Source organism: Mastacembelus armatus, chromosome 17 (assembly GCF_900324485.2).
Source record: "Mastacembelus armatus chromosome 17, fMasArm1.2, whole genome shotgun sequence".
In the NCBI taxonomy this organism is placed as follows: domain Eukaryota; kingdom Metazoa; phylum Chordata; class Actinopteri; order Synbranchiformes; family Mastacembelidae; genus Mastacembelus; species Mastacembelus armatus.
Window position 1 is genome coordinate 169604 of NC_046649.1, and position 24338 is coordinate 193941.

The window sequence follows — 24338 nt, forward strand, 5'->3', positions numbered from 1 at the left end:
AGAGTGGGGGTGTATAGATTTGTCCTGCAGTTCGGGGGGTTGAACTGGTCCTGTCTATCTGTCTGTCTGTATTTCTGTCTGACCATGCACCTGGACCTCGAGACTCTAGCAGCAACACAGCCGCGTTCAGTTCTCAGGCTTGTTCCGGAGGTTATTGGTCCGTCGGAGTGCCGCTGGGCAGGCTGAGATTGAGGAGAAGATTATACACACAGGGCCAGTCGGGCGGACTGCCATTACCTTTTTGGTTTTCACTGCTCATAAAGAATAAAGAAATAAAGAAAGCAGCGTCTTAGCGGTACGTCAGCGGAACAGCAGGGAACTCAGCGGAGCAAAATACTGCACCAAGAACCACTTGGACCCTATTGTCTCCGTGACTGTGTGGCTTTTCTGTAAAGATGGCTTGTCTGATCACATTGCTTATGCTGCCAGTCATATGTAGCATCATCAACACCTCCAGCGCTGCATCTTCACTATCACGTAAGTAGGCTAACACACACACGCACAGACACACACACGGTACAACTATCTTTATGAGGACAGTCGATATAGCTAATGCATTCTCTAGCCCTTTAACCTAACCATAACCATCACGACGAAGTGTCGAAACCCAAGCCTTACCCTAACCTACCCTGACTAAATCAAGCCTGAAACCTTAACAGCCCTTTGAAGATACCATAAAATGAGAACTTGTCAAAATGGCCTTATTCTCATAGTATTAAACCTAAATTGGTCCTCACAGTGTGAAGACAAACAGATGCACACACACACCGTGGCTAATTTGGTGGCTTGCTCTTGCTGGGATCATTGTAGCCCTTTGTGCAGTCTGGCCTCAGCATGAGCATGTATGAGGCCATATATGCCGGTGTATAAACATGAGGTCTGAAGACTGGACCATAATGTATACCTGTGTTAAAGTACATTGTCCATGTTACAGAGAAGGAAAAAACATGAAGACTATGAAGAGCTACATGTTTTTAAAGCAGGAAATTAATCTGTCATGCTGTTTGCATATTTATGACGCTTTCAGTGAAAGTGCACATTGCACTTCTAGAGAAAAATATCAGCACGTCAATATTAGAAGTGCAGAATAAAATTATTTAATCAGAACACATACCCTGTTCCTTGTTGGGCAACATGCATTTTAACTAATTTACTTATTGCTCAACACTTTATGCACACTTTATAAATGGAGTACTGCAGTTCAGTTATACTGCAGTTCAGTTATAAACTAGGGTCCATGTTTTAGGTGGATACTATACATGTTCTATACATGAAGCTAATAACAATACTTGATACTATGCGTTAGCTCATGTGATAAGAGTATAAGAAATAATATTTATTTATATGATTATTCCACAGAAACAAATCCCTATAGCATATTACAAAGAATTTAGTAATTGATGATATGTCCGCACACAACTAGCCTAAACTATTTGTTTACACACTGCTGAAAAGTGTTTCAGTAAATAGGGGGTTTAAATAGTTAGTACATTTATTGTGCAGAGATGTCTCTAACAAGCCCCCCCGCCACCCCCACATCGTCCATCCCAATCCAAGTCATTCTTCTGTTTTGTGTAAACACAATAAAGCTATTTAAATTAATCCAAAGTTTATCTGTGACACTTGAATAGCTCTATAATACATTAAGAAAAAATTGCCTGCATCAAAATGTTTTTATAAGGCTCTTATGACAAATGCTGGGCTAGGATTAAGGACAGCTGTTGTTAAATTGCAGGTCTTGATTTTAAACTCACATGACAGTCAGCGCCAATCCGAGGCAAAGACCTGCCCCTATTGATTTTTTTGATTTGCTCTGATGTTCACTGCTGGGAAAAAACGAATGCTACAATCATACCCACTAGGGGTGGGAAAAATAATCTTTTTTATGCATCATTGTTAACTTTAAAACGATTCTGAATCGTTGCGGAAAATAATCCAATTTAATATTTATTTGAATAAAGTACCACTACTAGACTACAAATGGCCTACATGCATGCATGTTTAAGATTGTATGTACGTTTAGGCTTGTATATTGACATGTATGTGCTACGTGAGAAAATGGCGGAACAGACAAAAATTATACGAGAGGCACTTGATTCATTTAGCATTTTACAATCTACCAGCTAAGCAACTTGGCTTAGATTAATGCTCAATAAAGCTGATACTAATTCAGTAAAAAATGCCTCTATTGGCACTAATACAAGTCTTTGAGATGGGTTAGGGACATTCCTACCAATGTCAGTTTAATCAGCCTCTTGGAAGGGGTTCTTTCAATTCAGTTCAATTCAATTTTACTTGTATAGCACCAATTCGTAATACAAATCATCTCAAGGTACTTTACAAAAACAAAAAAAACCCAACAAATCTCTTATAAGCAAGCACTTGGCGACAGTGGAGAGGAAAAACTCCCTTTAACGGAAGAAAAAACCTCCAGCAGAATCGGGCTCAGTTTGGGCGGCCATCTGCCTTGACCGGTTGGGGTGAGTGGATAGAGGAGAGAGAAAAGAACAGCAACAATAAACAACAAATAGACACTGCAGGTTGGTGGGGCCAGTAACTGCACATCAGCGATATACAGCACCAGGACCAGGAACACCTGCAGAAGGTACAGAGAGAACAGAGAGAGAGGGAGAGAGCACAAACTAGGGGAGAGAGAGAGCACAAGGTTAGTGACATTCAATGGTGGAATATACATGTGAGGTGGGAGGAGAGGAAGAGAGGGGAAGGGAGGGAGGGGTACCGATGGTCCTCGGGCAGTCTAGGCCTATAGCAGTGTGGAGGACCGACTGGCTGACACACGAGCCACAGGTAGATTCTCAAACAAAAAGAATTTATTTTCTCCAAATGTACAAAAATGAGACAAATTTGAAAAATTTGAAAAAAGTTCTGGGCCCATAAAAAAAAGGTCAACTGAACAGAACTTAACTCAAACAAAAAAAAAGTTTAACCTAAATGTAAACTGACTGACTGAACAAAGACCGAGACTGCCCCCCTAACTAAACACCTAAAGGAACTTATATACTGGCTGATCAGGCCAACTGAAACGAGGGGGATTTACAAAACAAAACATAATTAACTAAATTACACATATTTATAACTAAACTTATAAGTCCATCAGTTCACAATTAATTAAACTAAATGAACAACAACTACATCATATCTAGATGGAACTTCACAAAAGAAACCAAATCTTTAGACCAAGGACTTCATCCTTCCCCCCCCTTCTGGTTTTCCAGTCAGTGGTCTGGTCCTCATTGTTGGTCTCTGCATAAATTTCAGCTCCACCTCAGCCACCTCTTTTGCCAGACCAGGAAGAGAACAGGTAACTCAAAGACAAAAAAAACATAAATTAACAAATAGACAAAAGACAAACCAATGCTAACTAAATGTGCGCGCTTCATCTAGCAAGCAAGGCTGTCCTAAAATAAAGTAAATTATAAACTAAACAAATTAACTTATTTCATATCGTAAAATATAAAAACGGTGATAAGATGTGAATAAATAGTCCAACCTTTATTGAATGGCTGTAGATACAGCCATCACAAGCAGCATAACTAAGGGATGGTTCAGGGTTGCCTGAAGCCAGCCCTAACTATACGCTTTGTCAAAGAGGAAGGTTTTAAGTCTAGCCTTAAAAGTACAGAGAGTGTCTGCCTCCTGAACCCAGACTGGGAGCTGGTTCCACAGGAGAGGAGCTTGATAGCTAATGGCTCTGCCTCCCATTCTGCTTTTGGAAACTCTGGGAACCACAAGTAGACCTGCACTCTGAGAGCGAAGTGCTCTATTGGGATAATATGGTATTATGAGGTCTTTAAGGTATGAAGGAGCTTGATCATGAAGGGATTTGTATGTGAGGAGAAGGATTTTAAATTCTATTCTGTATATTACAGGGAGCCAATGAAGAGAAGCTAATACTAATATAGGAGAAATATGATCTCTCTTACTAGTTCCTGTCAGGACTGGCTGCGGCATTCTGGATTAATTGGAGGCTTTTTATGGATATACTGAGACATCCACATAGCAATGAGTTACACTAATCTAGCCTTGAGGTAACAAATGCATGGACTAGTTTTTCTACATCATTTTGAGACAGGATGTTCCTAATTTTGGCAATGTTGTGCAGGTGAAAGAATGCAGTTCTAGAGATTTGTTTTATGTGTGAGTTAAAGGACATGTCCTGGTCAAAAAAAACTCCAAGGTTTTTTACAGTAGTGCTGGAGCCCAGGGTTATGTCATCTAACGTAGCTATAATTTTAGAAAAGTTATTTCTGAGGTTTAGGCCCAAATACAATAACTTCTGTTTTCTCTGAATTTAAAAGTAGAAAGTTGGTGTCTGGTTTGTGTTAACAGGTTTCATAGACAGATACAGTTGAGTGTCATCTGCAAAGCAGTGGTAATTAATAGAGTTCATCTGTCCGATAAATAGTATTGGAACCATTTTAACGCTGTTCCTCTGATACCAGTCACATGCTTCAATCTATGTAATAAGATGTTGTGGTCAATAGTGTTGAATGCAGCACTAAGGTCTAGGAGGACAAGTATTGATACAAGTCCATTATCTGAGGCTAAGAGAAGATCGTTGGTGACTTTTAACAGTGCTTTTTCTGTACAATGATGTGCTCTAAATGAAAATCTGAAAATCTTCAAATAGTTCATTCCTGTGTAAGTGGTCTGATAGCTGCTTAGCAACAGCCTTTTCAAGAATTTTAGAAATAAATGGTAGGTTGGATATTGGTCTATAATTAGCCAAGACTCCTGGATCAAGACTAGGCTTTTTGAGTAGGGGTTTGATTACTGCAGTCTTAAAGGCCTGTGGTATGTAGCCTGATACTAGTCTAATAAAGATGAGTTAATTAACCCTCTGGGGTCTGAGGGGGTTTTGGGGCCCTGGACAAATTTTGACATGTCCTGACATTTGTGCTTTTTTCAGTGTCTTTTAACCCTCTGGGGTCGACGCACGCGCCGGCGCGTTTTGACGCATCTTTTTCTGATAAGGCTGAAACAAACTTAAATTACTCCGTCAATTCTGATCGTACAGATAAAAGAAGTATATCATTCAAATCTGTGAAGGGTCTAGTTTTAGTGGTATACCATCATAATAACAACAAAACGTTGTGCTTTTTTTAAATAAAGAAAGCCGACAGGGTGCGTTCTCGGACTTTTCTGTCTCTGCCATTTCTCTTCACAGACGCGTAAATAAAACAACCAGAATCTCAGCGAATACTTGGCTCATAAAAATAAGAATTATATGGCTAGAAAGCTTGAAATGTTTTCTTTTGAGTGAAACAATTCAAGTCAAAAACAAATCATCACTTTTTATTTAATCCGTATGAACGTAAGGAGAAGTCCGTTTTTTCCTGTCTCACCTCATTACAGGTAATGCGGTCCCGCCTTGTAGTAGTATGGCTTCTCCCTCTCTCTATCTTTCCTGCTCGGTGTGCCACATGTTTAGTTATTCCTCTGCCTCCTTTAGCGATAATGATACCTGTAATAAGTGTAAGGTTCTGCTAGCTTTGGATGCCAGGATCACTGACTTGGAAGCGCTCAGTCTAAAAAAGAGTCGTCGCCCCCCTCAAACCACATAGAGATTGTGTCTGCCCCTTGAACATATAAATCAAATAAATCAGATGTTAACAGAAGAGGAGTTATTCATAAAAACCTAATAAAAATTAAGACCACTCCTCTTACAGAACAGAACAGTCAGATGTGGATTATTAAATATTAGGTCTCTTTCATCTAAATCTCTGTTAGTAAATGATTTGATAACTGATCACCAAATTGACTTACTGTCTTACTGAAACCTGGCTACAGCAAGATGAATATGTCAGTCTGAATGAATCAACCCCCCTCAGTCATAAAAATTTTCATGTTCCTTGAAGCACAGGTCGAGATGGAGGAGTAGCTGCCATCTTCCACCCCAATTTATTATTAAACTTTCATTCTCAGAACAGTTATAACTCATTTGAGAGCCTCACTCTGAGCCTTTCACATCCAAACTGGAAAACACAAAAACCAGTTCTACTTGTCATTGTGTACTTTCCACTTGTCCCTTACTCAGGGTTTTTAACTGAATTTCCAGACTTCGTATCTGATTTAGTACTTAGTTCAGATAACTTCATTATAGTGGGAGATTTTAACATTCATGTAGATGTTGAAAATAACAGTCTCAGCACTGCATTTAATTCAATATTAGATTCAATTGGTTTCACTCAAAATGTTAATAAACCCACCCACTGTTTCAATCACACCCTTGATCTTGTTCTGACCTATGGCATCAAAATTGAACATTTAATAGTTTCTCCCCATAATCCTATTTTGTCAGATCATTCTTTAATAACTTTTGAATTTAAGATGATGGATCATACAGCGTTTGGAAGAAAATTCCACTACAGCAGATGTTTATCTGGCTACGCTGTTAATAAATTTAAGAAAATGATTCCATCTTTATTTACATCTATGCCAAGTATAAACATAGTGGAGGGCAGCTGCTTCAATCCCACTCCCTACCAAATTGATCATCATCATGGTATAATTTACGTATTCATACCTTAAAGCAGGCATCACAAAGGCTGGAAAGGGTGGCATTCCACAAATTTAGAGGAAATTTTTCTAGCCTGGAAAAACAGTCTATTAACATATAAAAAGGCTTTCCGTAAAGTCAGAACTGCATACTATTCATCACTAATAGAGGAAAATAAGAACAATCCCAGGTTTCCTTTCAGCATTGTGGCCAGGCTGACAAAAAGTCACAGCAATGTTTGGCCCAGTGTTCCCTTAGCTCTCAGCAGTGATGAATTTATGAGTTTCTTTACAAATAAAATCACAACTATTAGAGATAAAATTCAGCAGATGCTTCCTATACCTGCAATAAATGAATCTTCTACTATAGTAGCTCTTGAATCATCTGTGAGACCTCAGTTATGTCTAGACTGCTTCTCTCCCATAGATCTCTCTGAATTTACATCAGTAGTTGCTTCATCGAAATCATCAACGTGTCTCTTAGACCCCATCCCGACTAGACTGCTTAAAGACACCCTGCCATTAATGAACTCATCTTTATTAGACTTAGGCTACGTACCACAGGCCTTTTAAGACTGCAGTAATCAAACCCTTGCTCAAAAAGCCTAGTCTTGATCCAGGAGTCTCGGCTAATTATAGACCAATATCCAACCTACCATTTATTTCTAAAATCCTAGAAAAAGATGTTGCTAAGCAGCTATCATTTTCACAGGAATGAACTATCTGAAGATTTTCTGAAGATTTAGAGCACATCATTGTACAGAACTGTTAAAAGTCACCAACGATCTTCTCTTAGCCTCAGACAATGGACTTGTATCATTACTTGCCCTCCTAGACCTTAGTGCTGAATTCGACACTATTGACCACAACATCTTATTACAGAGACTGGAGCATGTGACTGGTATCAAAGGAACAGCGTTAAAATGGTTCCAATCCTATTTATCAGATAGATTCCAGTTTGTTCATGTCCATGATGAACCTTCCATGCACACAAAAGTTAGTTATGGAGTTCCACAAGGCGCTGTGCTAGGACCGATTCTGTTCACCCTGTACATGCTTCCTTTAGGCCAGTGATTCTCGAACTGTGGGGTGGGCACGACGCCATGACAGGTGGGGCGCAGCGAACGGGAGTAAATTAGTCTAATTTTGTGTATATCCTAATTCATAATTTCCTTTACTGACAAACACCATACACGCAAAATAAAACAACCACATACAAAGAAACGTGTATACAAATAGAGGAATACAAGAGAAACCATGGTGTGGGAAATAAATGTTTAACGTTGGCACTTAATTGTAGCGGAACAATAAGCAAACCTTCACGCAGCGACGCAATGATTAGTGGGCATAACATTGGATAAATTTGTTATGCGGACCCCTAAAAGAGCAGGCGACTCCACGCCAGCAGACAAACACGGAAGACAGTAAGGTAAATCAAGCAAAAAGCCAGCCACAAAGAAAATACGATGAAGCCTACCTGGGTCTTGGATTCACAGTAGGGCTGGTGGGGGCAGAGGAGAGACCCATGTGTGTTGTTTGTCTTAAACCGCTGGCAACAGACAGCATGAGACCCAACAAATTAAAAAGACACTTAGAAACAACGCACCCCAATCTCGTCAACAAACCACTCGACTTCGAACTAATTACACAATTGCACTTTCATTTTATTTATTTTGAACTCTGTATTATTATGCTCGGCCTTAAGTGGGGAATGGCAGGAAAAGTTTGAGAACCACTGCTCTAGGTTATGTCATTAGGAAGCACTCTATTAATTACCACTGCTACGCAGATGACACTCAGTTATATCTATCTATTAAACCTGTTAACACAAACCAGTTAACCAGACTTCACGCGTGTGCAACTGACATAAAGGCCTGGATGACCAGTAATTTTCTACTTTTAAATTCAGAGAAAACAGAAGTTATTGTATTTGGGCCTAAAAACCTCAGAAATAACTTTTCTAAAATTATAGGTGGCATAGCCCTGGCACTAGCACTACTGTGAAAAACCTTGGAGTTATTTTTTCTCCCCATTCACACCTGAGACCTTGTAACACTAACGAGTCACATGACACCGGGGAGGGAAAATGGCTGACTGGGCCCAATTTGGACATTTTCACTAAGGGGGTACTCACTTTTGTGGCCAGCGGTTTAGACATTAATGGCTGTGTGTTGAGTTATTTTGAGGGGACAGAAAATTTATACTGTTATACAAGCTATACACTCACTACTTTACATTGTAGCAAAGTGTCATTTCTTCAGTGTTGTCACATGAAAAGTTATAATAAATTATTTACAAAAATGTGAGGGGTGTACTCACTTCTGTGAGATACTGTACCTGTAGTCAGCGCCAATGGATTTCAGGCGTTTCTTTATGTAGTCAAAGCTTTTACGCTTTCTAATAATTGCAGCTGAATAGTCCTGAAAGATCATCATCGTGGCATTTTCATATTTCAACACTTGTATTTCCCACACTGCACTCATAATTTATCCCGATAGTTTTGAAGCCTCACCAGTATGGGACACAGTCTCTGGGTCTGGGAGGGACCTGTACCACTGCGCAGTGTGCCCTTTCCATCTTGGGTCAGCCTGCTTTCGTCTTGATGATGTGTGGAGTGTGGAGTCGTCGCCTTTGGCGCCCTCCAGGAGACCAATAATGCTGATATTATCTGATCTTTAGGCTTTAACCAACAAAATAAAAAAGGGCAAAACAATACCTAACTGCCTTGTTTTAAAACCGATCAAAACATGTACAATATGTGAGCCGTCTTACCTAGTGTCACTATACAAAAAGTGTTATGTTAACCCTCTGGGGTCTGAGGGGGTTTTTGGGGCCTGGACAAATTTTGACATGTCCTGACATTTGTGCTTTTTTCAGTGTTTTTTAAACATATTAATGTCTAAAGTCTAATAACACTGTAATCAGCACAAAATTGGCTACAATAATATGTGAGCTTCAAGTTTATACATTATTGTGTTTTTGAGAAAAAAGTGTTTATGCATGGCTAGTGAAAAACTACAATTTTTTTACTCACTGAAATAAGACCATAAAACACAAACAGAACATTGGTTCACAAGACTTTGGAGACCAGCATGTTGTAGGCTAAAGTGTTTACTTCAGAGTGCTGTGAATGTCATCTTGTTCACACATTCACAGAAAACAATACACTGATTTAAATTTTCTAAGACACTTTTTGTCCAGAAAGGCCATATGCAAGAGGGTGTGTCTGAGGATGAATAGTCATGTGATTTACCTGAGAACACAAAAGACGCACTGAACGTCCAGACAAAGCCGCGCATAATGAGCCTTTCAGTCAATGTAGATGGGACGGATTAGTGCTGTACAATACAACACAATGAGGAGCAAACGATCCTCATTTGAGTTAAAATCAGTGTTTTTACTCTGAGGACAAACTAAACTGTTTGTCTCTGTGTGGAATGTAAGGAGTGCCGCTTCACGTGCGTAACCAAACGCGCCGAAAAAGTGAGTAAATTCTATGATGAAGTTTGATATTTTGTGTCATTTCTCGGGGGCGTGCACATATTTACCTGGTTCACCTGAGATTATTTACATGTGAACAGTGGACAGTGTACAAGGCGGGACCGCATTACCTGTAATGAGGTGAGACGGGGAAAAAACGGACTTCTCCTTACGTTCATACGGATTAAATAAAAAGTGATGATTTGTTTTTGACTTGAATTGTTTCACTCAAAAGAAAACATTTCAAGCTTTCTAGCCATATAATTCTTATTTTTATGAGGCAAGTATTCGCTGAGATTCTGGTTGTTTTATTTACGCGTCTGTGAAGAGAAATGACAGAGACAGAAAAGTCAGAGAGCGCACCCTGTCGGCTTTCTTTATTTAAAAAAAGCACAACGTTTTGTTGTTATTATCATGGTATACCACTAAAACTAGACCCTTTACAGATTTGAATGATATGCTTCTTTTATCTGTACGATCAGAATTGATGGAGTAATTTCAGTTTGTTTCGGCCTTATCAGAAAAAGATGCGTCAAAACGCGCCGGCGCGTGCGTCGACCCCAGAGGGTTAAATGCTATTATACCTGATATTGAAACAGTGGAAACAGAAGTTACTGATTTTTCTGACAGCTATTGTTACTTTGTTGTAACAAACATCAGAACAGAGAGAATTTACAGTATTTATATTCAGTAGGTGTCTAAATTAAACATGGCATTTCACTTTTGTAACATAAGTAATATGGGAAGGCACTAATATTAATATTAACATAATTTCTAATTCAGGGTGAGGACGTTGGTTGCTCACAATATGCTCACAATTAACTTACATACCGATGTTAAGCAAGTGGAGTAATGTTTATCATGTTAGATGAGTGAGTTATTATGCTTCTTAGTACTTAAAAAGTGCAACTGAGGGAATATCCATCTATCCATCTGTTATCTACAGGGTGGGCCATTTATATGGATACACCTTAATAAAATGGGAATGGTTGGTGATATTAACGTCCTGTTTGTGGCACATTAGTATATGTGAGGGGGCAAACTTTTCAAGATGGGTGGTGACCATGGTGGCCATTTGGAAGTCGGCCATCTTGGATCCAACTTTTGTTTTTTCAATAGGAAGAGGGTCATGTGACACATCAAACTTATTGGGAATTTCACAAGAAAAACAATGGTGTGCTTGGTTTTAACGTAACTTTATTCTTTCATTTTACAAGTTTCTGACCACTTATAAAATGTGTTCAATGTGCTGCCCATTGTGATGGATTGTCAATGTAACCCTCTTCTCCCACTCTTCACACACTGATAGCAACACCACCGGAGAAATGCCAGCACAGGCTTCCAGTATCCGTAGTTTCAGGTGCTGCACATCTCATATCTTCACACCATAGACAATTGCCTTCAGATGACCCCAAAGATAAAAGTCTAAGGGGGTCAGATCGGGAGACCTTGGGGGCCATTCAACTGGCCCACGACGACCAATCCACTTTTCAGGAAACTGTTCATCTAGGAATGCTCGGACCTGACACCCATAATGTGGTGGTGCACCATCTTGCTGGAAAAACTCAGGGAATGTGCCAGCTTCAGTGCATAAAGAGGGAAACGCATCATCATGTAGCAATTTCTAATATCCAGTGGCCTTGAGGTTTCCATTGATGAAGAATGGCCCCACTATCTTTGTACCCCATATACCACACCATACCATCACTTTTTTTGTTCCAACAGTCTTGGAGGGATCTATCCAATGTGGGTTAGTGTCAGACCAATAGTGGTGGTTTTGTTTGTTAACTTCACCATTCACATAAAAGTTTGCCTCATCACTGAACAAAATCTTCTGCGTGAACTGAGGGTCCTGTTCCAATTTTTGTTTTGCCCATTCTGCAAATTGTGTGCGCCGATCTGGGTCATCCTCGTTGAGATGCTGCAGTAGCTGGAGTTTGTAAGGGTGCCATTTGTGAGTAGCTAATATCTGCCGAAGGGATGTTCGACTAATGCCACTCTCCAGTGACATGCGGCGAGTGCTACGCTGTGGGCTCTTGCTGAATGAAGCTAGGACAGCCACTGATGTTTGTTCACTAGTGACAGTTTTCATCCGTCCACATTTTGGCAAATCCAACACTGAACCAGTTTCACGAAACTTAGCAAGCAGTTTGCTAACTGTAGCATGGGAGATGGGTGGTCTCGTAGGGTGTCTTGCATTGAAATCTGCTGCAATGACCCGGTTACTGCGTTCACCAGATATCAACACAATTTCGATCCGCTCATCACGTGTTAACCTTTTCGACATGTCAATGGCTGTGAACAAAGAGAAACTTGTAAATAACTCATGAAAGAATAAAGTTACGTTAAAACCAAGCACACCATTGTTTTTCTTGTGAAATTCCCAATAAGTTTGATGTGTCACATGACCCTCTTCCTATTGAAAAAACAAAAGTTGGATCCAAGATGGCCGACTTCCAAATGGCCACCATGGTCACCACCCATCTTAAAAAGTTTGCCCCCTCACATATACTAATGTGCCACAAACAGGACGTTAATATCACCAACCATTCCCATTTTATTAAGGTGTATCCATATAAATGGCCCACCCTGTATACCTTCTTATTCCTATTTAAGGTCACGGGAATCTGCTGGAGCCTATCCCACCTCTCTACAGGTGAAAGGCAGTCCATCACATGGCCCTATATAGTCGAACAACGACACTAGGGGTGGGAAAAATAGTTATCTATTTTGTGTTTTTATGATGCATCGTCAATCACTTTATAATTCTAAATCGATGCAGAACAGTTAATAATTGATGTTAATATTTGATTGAATAAAGTCTGTCAGTTAGACACGTTTTACCACTACAGGACTACAAACGACTTACATGCATGTGTGCTTGTAGCATGCACATGCTTGGGCTTGTATGTTTAGGGGTATGAGCTATGTGAGACACTAGCATCGTTAGCGTTCTACAGTAACTGTTAGCTGTACAGTATCTTATATTGTGCGGTCATCGTCACAAACGTCAATCAAGATGTCCAATATAGCACTGTAAGGTTTCTATGAATGACGTCATCCTGTGAAATATGAAATATGACTCCTGTGTCCCCACACATCCCCTGTGCGCTGAACCTTCTGTTCTGCCTGTGCGTCACCAGTCTTGTCAGGGCAACATTCCTATTCGAAAGCAAAGTACACAGTGTGTCACATCATAGGAAACGTTATTTCATTGGCTACAACATATGTCATTCATCATTGGCAATGATGGTGACTGGTGATTTTCCTGTCATTAGAATTTTCTACCTCATGGGTAGGTTTTGCCTGTCAGCTGGTCTGCCATTGGTTTTCGTGCTGATAGAAAGTCTAAATCTACCATCTGTCTATCTGTGGCAAATAAACAGCGAAAAAAAAAAACATAAAATAAATGAAATTAAAACATTTTAATGAGGACTGAAAAGTGAATTATGATGGTTTTATGGCTTTCACTCAAGTATAATACATCTTTTGGACTAAAAACCTGGAGGGATTTTGTTCACTGGACTGTCTTGCTATGTTCGTACACTTGTTAACATTAAGGAACTGTTGTCGCTGTGATAATTCAATCCTGAATTGGTTTATACCATTTGAGGTTTTCTGCTTTCAAATGATATTTCAGATTAGGCCAATGATCTTTGGAAATACAGGTAGCAAGTATAGAAATGATACATAATTTTTTAATCAAATCGTGGGCCAGTGGAATCAAAATGGAATCATATAGTGGCATGCCTAAAGATCCCCACTCCTAACACACAGTCACACTTACTCCTGTGTACAATTTAGAATGACCAATCTACCTGACATACATGTTTTTGGAATGTGGGAGGAAAATCCATGCAGGCACAGGGAGAACATGCAAATCCACACAGAAAGGCCCCTGCTGGGTTTCAAACCAAGAACCTTCTTGCTGTAAGGCAGCCGTAAGTGCTGACCACCAAGCCACCATGTTGCCCTCAGGGAATATCATTAGTATAATTTATTTAACCAAAATATTGGTCTGTTGTGTTATGTGAGGCATCATGGGGTTACCAACATCAGTGGGCTTCTGAAGACTGATTTTATTACTGATATGCTGAGATCTGTGTCTGTTTTTTGTTTCTGGTTCAGGGAGGTGTGAGAACATCTTAGCTACTCCTCTCCCCTACAGTTCCTTCACAAGTTCATCAGTGTATGCACGAGGATATGGAGCTGGTTATGCCAAACTCAATAGGAAACAAGGTATGCCTGTGCAAAGAGAAGTACTGTTGATACTGATTCTGCTATCGGATCTATATATATATATAAATCCGATAGCAGAATCCTATATCATATATCACATACAAGCAAATGAACGGACAAATACTGTGGAAATTGTTAATAATGTGGAAATTATTACAAAATGAGGAGTAGATATTCAAGTTTTTTTGCCTCATTTAATACACCTCTATATGGGCACTATTAGTTGCACGAAGCACATCAAGACTGTACTCGATTTCTTGCCATGTTCGCTGTAGCATAGCCTCATCAATGGTGGCAATGGCATCAGTGATCTTTTGCTTTAGATTAGTGATGTCCTGTATCATGCAATGTTATTAAAAACTTTGATAACCACTGGGTACATAGAGCAAATCTGATTAAGATATCTCAGTTGCCTTTGTAATATATTTTTTAAATTGTAAAGAGACTTTATGGAGATCCGGTATATATATTTAAAAAGTACAAAAAAGTACAGACTAAGATCCTTCATTTACAGTGGGTACGGAAAGTATTCAGACCCCTTTAAATTTTTCACTCTTTGTGTCATTGCAGCCATTTGCCAAAATCAAAAAAGTTCATTTTTATTTCTCATTAATGTACACTCAGCACCCCATCTTGACAGAAAAAAACAGAAATGTAGAAATTTTTGCAAATTTATTAAAAAAGAAAAACTGAAATATCACATGGTCATAAGTATTCAGACCCTGTGCTCAGTATTGAGTAGAAGCACCCTTTTGAGCTAGTACAGCCATGAGTCTTCTTGGGAATGATGCAACAAGTTTTCCACACCTGGATTTGGGGATCCTCTGCCATTCTTCCTTGCAGATCCTCTCCAGTTCTGTCAGGTTGGATGGTGAACGTTGGTGGACAGCAATTTTCAGGTCTCTCCAGAGATGCTCAATTGGGTTTAGGTCAGGGCTCTGGCTGGGCCAGTCAAGAACGGTCACAGAGTTGTTCCGAAGCCACTCCTTTGTTATTTTAGCTGTGTGCTTAGGGTCATTGTCCTGTTGAAAGGTGAACCTTCGGCCCAGTCTGAGGTCCTGAGCACTCTGGAAGAGGTTTTCTTCCAGGATATCTCTGTACTTGGCTGCATTCATCTTTCCTTCAATTGCAACCAATCGTCCTGTCCCTGCAGCTGAAAAACACCCCCACAACATGATGCTCCCACCACCATGTTTCACTGTAGGGATTGTATTGGGCAGGTGATGAGCAGTGCCTGGTTTTCTCCACACACACCGCTTAGAATTAACGCCAAAAAGTTCAATCTTGGTCTCATCAGACCAGAGAATCTTATTTCTCATAGTCTGGGAGTCCTTCGTGTTTTTTGGCAAACTCTATGCGGGCTTTCATGTGTCTTGCATTGAGGAGAGGCTTCCGTCGGGCCACTCTGCCATAAAGTCCCGACTGGTGGAGGGCTGCAGTGATAGTTGACTTTGTGGAACTTTCTCCCATCTCCCTACTGCATCTCTGGAGCTCAGCCACAGTGATCTTTGGGTTCTTCTTTACCTCTCTCACCAAGGCTCTTCTCCCACGATTGCTCAGTTTGGCTGGACGGCCAGGTCTAGGAAGAGTTCTGGTCGTCCCAAACTTTTTCCATTTGAGGATTATGGAGGCCACTGTGCTCTTAGGAACCTTGAGTGCTGCAGAAATTATTTTGTAACCTTGGCCAGATCTGTGCCTTGCCACAATTCTGTCTTTGAGCTCCTTGGGCAGTTCCTTCGACCTCATGATTCTCATTTGCTCTGACATGCACTGTGAGCTGTAAGGTCTTATATAGACAGGTGTGTGCCTTTCCTAATCAAGTCCAATCAGTTTAATTAAACACAGCTGGACTCCAATGAAGGAGCAGAACCATCTCAAGGAGGATCAGAAGAAATGGACAGCATGTGAGTTAAATATGAGTGTCACTGCAAAGGGTCTGAATACTTATGACCATGTGATATTTCAGTTTTTCTTTTTTAATAAATTTGCAAAAATTTCTACATTTCTGTTTTTTTCTGTCAAGATGGGGTGCTGAGTGAACATTAATGAGAAATAAAATGAACTTTTTTGATTTTGGCAAATGACTGCAATGACACAAAGAGTGAAAAATGTAAAGGGGTCTGAATACTTTCCGTACCCACTGTATATACATATATATATGTATGAATATGAATAAGGGATGAACTTCTGATATATTATTTATAAATGTGTACCTAATTGGTAAACTGGCAGTCCCTTTCCCTTGCTCCCATTTTTGTTGACATAGGTGCTGGAGGCTGGTCACCCTTGGATACAGACCATTACCGGTGGTTACAGGTGGACCTGGGTTCTAGGAAGCAGGTAGTTGCCATAGTGACACAAGGTCGCTACAGTAGCTCTGACTGGGTCAGCAAGTATCGGCTGCTTTACAGTGACACGCAGAAAAACTGGAGACCTTATCTGCAGGATGGAAACATCTGGGTAAGGATGTCATGTATTGTGATGTCATTTTGCCTCATCAAAACTGTCTAACACTTTCTATGGCAAAAAGAACACAATGATGGCCAGTACTAGAATCAGTACAGAGTAGTCTTTCCAGGTTTCTTAGATATTCATTGGGGAGATAAATAACTTAATATACAGTATAACTTCAGATCTTGACTAAAATTTTACTCAAAATTTTAATTTGTCTGTGATATAAATTGCACAACAGTGGATATAATGCAAACATAATTATCAAATATAGCTGCAAACGGCGATGAATGTCCCTCGCTGCGAGCGTACCGCCTCCCCGAGCAAACTGCTTTCCCAAGCCGACCACCAATCGCAAATGGACAGCCACCCCCCTAAAATTGACCACCCCTGGCACTTTTGCACTCCTGGCTCGTTGAGCAACAACAATAGGCCCTTGCCTGTGGGCTCTAAATATCAAAAACAAATTATAGGCTGAAACCAATTGGCTCACAGATAACAAAACTCACTTCTTTCACTTCAGTCTTCAGTGTTAATCTTCCTTTCTGTGCAGACGTAAACTAATGGAAATCACGTGTGACAAAATATATCCAGATATTTTATAAACAAAACAATAAAAATATAATAAAATAAAAGTATAATTCCAGTAACACAATGGTTACAGTTTGTTTACCTTAATCTTATATACGTTAGTTACCTTTCTGCATCTATTTTGACTGTATGCAAAGAGGAGAGACATTTGGAGAAAGTTTGGTTTTCATTGCTATTATGTGATATACTGCATAGATAAGGTATAAATATATGAGTATTAATATATAGCGATATTCTTGTTTTAAAGTTTTTGTTCAGAAAAAATGTCCTACAATCTGTATTATACAATTGTAACCTAAAGCTAAATAGCAAATACTATAGTTGTAGTTTACAGGCTTTCCATATGCTATTTTCTAGTGGTGGGCAAGTGAAGCCTCATGAAGCTTTCCTGACAATTGTGCCGAAAAAGATTCAAAGCTTCGAGACTTCAGTGACAGTGACATCTGGTGGACAACTGAAGCCATAGCAACCTCTGAAGAGCACGACTGAAGCACTGGCACTGTTTCAATCCCATGACAGCAATAAAAGTTCAGACCTCTTGAGATCAAAATGATCCCAAACTTTAGAACGTCGCTTATTTGTGGGACTCGCCGTGAAACTTGCCAAAATACTCTCACTCTCACTCTCCAAATCCTGAAGCAGAATGATGCATCTTATATAGCTGATATGGCACCAAACCACTCAAATCTGTCAAACCTGTCAAGCTGTCATTGCCTCAGAATGCATTGAAACGCCATGAGCCAATGACACACACTGAAAGACTATGAAAGACTATGAGACTATGAAAGACTGTGAGACTATAAGCGCGAAGCGAAGCACTGATGACGTTCTAAGCTTCGAACGTCATCAGTTCGAAGACATTGGTGTTTCGATACAAGCTCCGACACAGCGTTTCGAATCACTCCGCTTCAGGAAGAGTGACACAAGCTTCAAAGCCTCGGTATCATTTGCCCATTACTACTATTTTCCTTCAGCTTTTTCTCCAGCTTTCTCCTGCATACCTCCTTGGCCTCCTTCAGGCAGATTTAGAGTTATTTTTGCACCTCTCTCATCTCCTTGTAATTTTTTTTTCACCTAAATGCTCTCTTTTTCTTGTTTAGGATGGTGTTAACCTCACTGGTAACCCAGGTTCTGTTATTAGCAGAGCACTGCACTATCCTGTCAGGGAACACTATATTCACACAGACATTCAGATCAGTCTGTAATACACTCCACTGCCCCCTCTTAATCCTCCCCATGTGAGCCCACCAGTACACTATGGTGTACTCGATGGTCGCTAAGCAGTCCCTGAGGGCATCCTTTGCTCCAGTGGACCACTTCCTAACCTGCTGGGTTGTTACAGTTTGCCTCTTGACAAGAGGGGTGTACATAGACTGCAGGTGTACCAGATTATGATTGTGTATTTGCATACAAATCGGATCTATTGCCCTGTTCTTCCTAGTGGGTCAGTCTACATATTGATGGAGAGCAGCAAGTGTAGAGTCCAGGGTTACATGATTAAAATCCTCTGGATGTTGGTTTTGTAATAAAGTAAATAGAGTCATGTGCAGCAGGGAGAGGGCAGACTCGTACATGGAGGCTGGAGACTCGGATTGGGAAGCTGGAGACTCAGGCAAGCTAGCTCGAGACTCTGATTCGAAATAATCATTTTTTCTTTTCTGCTTTTCTATCCAACATTTCATAGATAGAAAAAGAAAAATCCCAAAAACTTAATTCAATTTGAAATTCAAATTCAAATCAAATCAAATCAGCATTTACAACTAAAATTCACCAAAATGCTGCACAATGCTGAAAAATAAAAATAAAGTAAAAGGACAAAGAAAGTGCAGATAGAAAATAAAATTAGAATGCAAAGTAAAAAAATTACACTATTAAAAAGAGAACAAATACCAGTTAAGTACCAGAACTAAATGCCAAAATAGAAATTTACATTTTTAGGTAAGACATAAAAGCTGAGATTGCTGGTTAATTGAAACTGAAGGGGTAGAGAATTCCATAATCTTTTAGCCACTACAGTAAAAGCCTGGTCTCCCTATCTTGACCAAGTCCTACCATTTCCTACTGAGAGCTTTCGATTGGAAATCCTCAGTCCAGCTGAAGAAGATTAAACAGTTCATGCAAGTAAGTAAGCCATTTAAAAACTTTAAAAGCAAATAATAAAATCTTAATGCTGTCCTACGTAAAAGAAAATGGTAGTCAATGCAAATATCTCAGACCAGGGCTAATGTGTGCATAATTTTGTGTAAAAAAGCTACAGCGTTATGAACAAACTGAAGTAAAGAAATCGAGGACTGGGTGACACCACCACAGAGGGCATTACAGTAGTCCAAATGCAATGGACATTTCAAAAGAAATGGCTTAGCCCTAGAAAGTAGGTGTAACTGGAAAAAAAAGACTTGGTCTGCTCAAAATCAAATATTAGATTGGAAAATTCCACCTATCTTTATGACTGAGATTTAAACTTAAAAAAAAAAAACATAACTTGCTAGTAACTTGCTAATTGCTTGAAAATTTACTTCATGTTTCTAATTATGGAACTAAGGATTACATGAACTGTGGAGATGTAGCTGCAACAGAATGTTTGTGTTTTTTGTGTTTCAGACATTTGAGGGGAATGTGAACAGTGAGGGTGTAGTTCGCCATGAGCTGCAACACCCTGTCCAGGCTCACTACATCCGCTTCATACCACTGGATTGGAGCAGGGAGGGACGCATTGGATTACGTCTGGAGCTCTATGGCTGCTCATACTGTGAGTACAAGTTGATGAACCGATTCCAGCATCTTATTCTTCTCTCTACCACATGTTGTACACATTTGGTATGTTGCTAATTGATTAGTTCAAAAGCATGTTGTAAAGTGAAATCATGATTACTGTCATTTATAAATATGGGCACATATTTTGTTAAATGCTGAACTGAAAATGCTAATTTTACAGTGGATACCACCTGGACATTTCATTTTGACAATTTAGACAATTATGCAAAATATTTCAACTGCTAAATATATGGCTGCATGTTTGGTGTAGGAACATGGTTAATCGTGGAAAATCAATAGTATGGTTCAGTGTAGGACAAGAAGAAAGTAGCAATAGATTTCATGGTGGAGATTTAATCCACAAGTAAGTTGAAAAGCAAATCCAGATGCTGACTGTTCTGACTGTGAACACTGGATCATTAATACTGTGGCTTAACCCTCTGGGGTCTGAGGGGGTTTTTGGGGCCTGGACAAATTTTGACATGTCCTGACATTTGTGCTTTTTTCAGTGTCTTTTAAACATATTAATGTCTAAAGTCTAATAGCACTGTAATCAGCACAAAATTGGCTACAATAATATGTGAGCATCAAGTTTATACATTATTGTTTTTGAGAAAAAAGTGTTTATGCATGGCTAGTGAAAAACTACAATTTTTTACTCACTGAAATAAGACCATAAAACACAAACAGAACATTGGTTCACAAGACTTTGGAGACCACCATGTTGTTGGCTAAAGTGTTTACTTCAGAGTGCTGTGAATGTCATCTTGTTCACACATTCACAGTAAACAATACACTGATTTAAATTTTCTAAGACACTTTTTGTCCAGAAAGGCCATATGCAAGAGGGTGTGTCTGAGGATGAATAGTCATGTGATTTACCTGAGAACACAAAAGACGCACTGAACGACCAGACAAAGCCGCGCATAATGAGCCTTTCAGTCAATGTAGATGGGAGGGGATTAGTGCTGTACAATACAACACAATGAGGAGCCAAACGATCCTCATTTGAGTTAAAATCAGTGTTTTTACTCCGAGGACAAGCTAAACTATTTGTCTCTGTGTGGAATGTAAGGAGCGCCGCTTCACGTGCGTAACGCGCCATCATCCAAACGCACCGAAAAAGTGAGTAAATTCTATGATGAAGTTTGATATTTTGTGTCATTTCTCGGGGGTGTGCACATATTTACCTGGTTCACCTGAGATTATTTACATGTGAACAGTGGACAGTGTACAAGGCGGGACCGCATTACCTGTAATGAGGTGAGACAGGAAAAAACGGACTTCTCCTTACGTTCATACGGATTAAATAAAAAGTGATGATTTGTTTTTGACTTGAATTGTTTCACTCAAAAGAAAACATTTCAAGCTTTCTAGCCATATAATTCTTATTTTTATGAGCCAAGTATTCGCTGAGATTCTGGTGGTTTTATTTACGCGTCTGTGAAGAGAAATGGCAGAGACAGAAAAGTCCGAGAGCGCACCCTGTCGGCTTTCTTTATTTAAAAAAAGCACAACGTTTTGTTGTTATTATGATGGTATACCACTAAAACTAGACCCTTTACAGATTTGAATGATATACTTCTTTTATCTGTACGATCAGAATTGATGGAGTAATTAGTTTGTTCCGGCCTTATCAGAAAAAGATGCGTCAAAACGCGCCGGCGCGTGCATCGACCCCAGAGGGTTAAAAGTGTGTGGTTAACAGTTCCCTGTGAAGTGAAGTGAATACTGTCAAACAACATTAGCTGACTTACCTGCACATTTGCCAGGTAACAAGCTACTGTAACTGATTGACTTGACTATTTTAGTTTAAGTAGAGATAAAATACCAAACCTGTGCAGTGTAATAATTTTATTAGTTATTATTCTTCATTAACAAAAAAAAAAAAAACTGTTTACATTAAAGGTAGGAAAAAACAAGCAGGTTCAGGTGAGAAAGTGAGGTCAAAGCTTACCTGACTGTATTACCCATAACAACCCAGTATTCAATTCAAATAATGTAAATCTGTATGGTTCAATTTATGCCTTTTGTTGCATCATAGATTCTGTTATTGATGTAGTGAAGGAGTACATGAGGATAGTTGGTGTGGTTGAGGAGGATACAGAGGATAGAGTGGAATGCAGTGTTAATTTCGTTGATGAAATATTTGCGTTATAATTTTCGTCAACAACACGTTTTCACTGACGAGATGATTCAATTCAATTCAATTCAATTTTATTTGTATAGCGCCAAATCACAATACAAATCATCTCAAGGCACTTTACAAAAACTAAAACTAAAAACCCAACAATTCCCTTATGAGCAAGCACTTGGCGACAGTGGAGAGGAAAAAACTCCCTTTAACGGAAGAAAAAAAAACCTCCAGCAGAACCGGGCTCAGTTTGGGCGGCCATCTGCCTCGACCGGTTGGGGTGAGTGGATAGAGCAGAGAGAAAAGAACAGCAACAATAAACAACAAATAGACACTGCAAGTTGGTGGGGCCAGTAACTGCACATCAGCGATAAACAGCTCCAGGACCAGGGACACCTGCAGAAGGTACAGAGAGAGAGAGAGAGAGAGAGAGGGAGGGAGAGAGCACAAACTAGGGGAGAGAGAGAGCACAAGGTTAGTAACATTCAATGGTGGAATATACATGAGGTCGGAGAGAAGGGGGAGGGGGGGGCGGGTAGGGTAGGGGAGCTCAGTGCACCAATGGTCCTCGGGCAGTCTAGGCCTATAGCAGCATAACTAACTAAGGGATGGTTCAGGGTTGCCTGAAGCCAGCCCTAACTATATGCTTTGTCAAAGAGGAAGGTTTTAAGTCTAGCCTTAAAAGTACAGAGAGTGTCTGCCTCCTGAACCCAGGCTGAGAGCTGGTTCCACAGGAGAGGAGCTTGATAGCTAAAGGCTCTGCCTCCCATTCTGCTTTTGAGAACTCTGGGAACCACAAGTAGGCCTGCACTCTGAGAGCGAAGTGGTCTATTGGGATAATATGGTACTATGAGGTCTTTAAGGTATGAAGGAGCTTGATTATGAAGGGATTTGTATGTGAGAAGAAGGATTTTAAATTCTATTCTATATTTTACAGGGAGCCAATGAAGAGAAGCCAATATAGGAGAAATATGATCTCTCTTGCTAGTTCCTGTCAGGACTCTGGCTGCGGCATTCTGGATTAATTGGAGGCTTTTTATTAAGATATTAGGACATCCAGATAGTAATGAGTTACAGTAATCTAGCCTTGAGGAAACAAACGCATGGACTAGTTTTTCTACATCATTTTGAGACAGGATGTTCCTAATTTTGGAAATGTTGCGCAGGTGAAAGAATGCAGTTCTAGAAATTTGTTTTATGTGTGAGTTAAAGGACATGTCCTGGTCAAAAATAACTCCAAGGTTTTTTACAGTAGTGCTGGAGGCCAGGGCTATGCCATCTAGAGTAGCTATAATTTTAGAAAAGTTATTTCTGAGATTTTTAGGCCCAAATATAATGACTTCTGTTTTCTCCGAGTTTAAAAGTAAAAAGTTACTGGTCATCCAAGCCTTTATGTCAGTTAGACAGGCTTGAAGTCTGGTTAACTGGTTTGTGTTAACAGGTTTAATAGATTGATATAACTGAGTGTCATCCGCATAGCAGTGGTAATTAATAGAGTGCTTCCTAATGATATATCCTAAAGGAAGCATGTACAGGGTGAACAGAATCGGTCCTAGCACAGAACCTTGTGGAACTCCATAACTAACTTTTGTTCGTGTGGAAGGTTCATCATGGACATGAACAAACTGGAATCTGTCCGATAAATAGGATTGGAACCACTTTAACGCTGTTCCTCTGATACCAATCACATGCTCCAGTCTCTGTAATAAGATGTTGTGGTCAATGGTGTCGAATGCTGCACTAAGGTCTAGGAGGACAAGTATCGAAACAAGTCCATTATCTGAGGCTAAGAGAAGATCGTTGGTAACTTTCAACAGTGCTGTTTCTGTACTATGATGTGCTCTAAATCCTGATTGGAAATCTTCAAATAGTTCATTCCTGTGTAAGTGGTCTGATAGCTGCTTAGCAACAGCTTTTTCTAGGATTTTAGAAATAAATGGCAGGTTGGATATTGGTCTATAATTAGCCAAGACACCTGGATCAAGACTAGGCTTTTTGAGTAAAGGTTTGATTACTGCAGTCTTAAAGGCCTGTGGTACGTAGCCTGATACTAGAGATAAATTTACCAAGTCCAATAAAGATGAGTTCATTAATGGCAGGGTGCCTTTAAGCAGTCTAGTCGGGATGGGGTCCAAGAGACACGTTGATGATTTCGATGAAGCAACTACTG

The 24338-nt window shown here is 39.8% G+C and overlaps 1 protein-coding gene across 4 annotated transcripts in view; it reads left to right on the forward strand.

The window, feature by feature from the left end:
- Positions 1-24338, forward strand: part of cntnap2b (contactin associated protein 2b) — a 77734-nt gene continuing 53396 nt past the window's right edge. For 3 of the 4 annotated variants that reach the window (XR_003296024.2, XM_026312847.2, XM_026312850.2), the window contains exons 1-4: positions 1-477; positions 14128-14238; positions 16505-16698; positions 19882-20029. Coding sequence is in view for 3 of the 4 variants with exons in the window: in XM_026312847.2 (XP_026168632.1) it covers positions 396-477; positions 14128-14238; positions 16505-16698; positions 19882-20029 (535 nt within the window). In the remaining variant the exon portion in view is untranslated. The remainder of the gene's footprint in view (positions 478-14127; positions 14239-16504; positions 16699-19881; positions 20030-24338) is intronic. The other variant, XM_026312848.2, reaches the window with a different exon arrangement.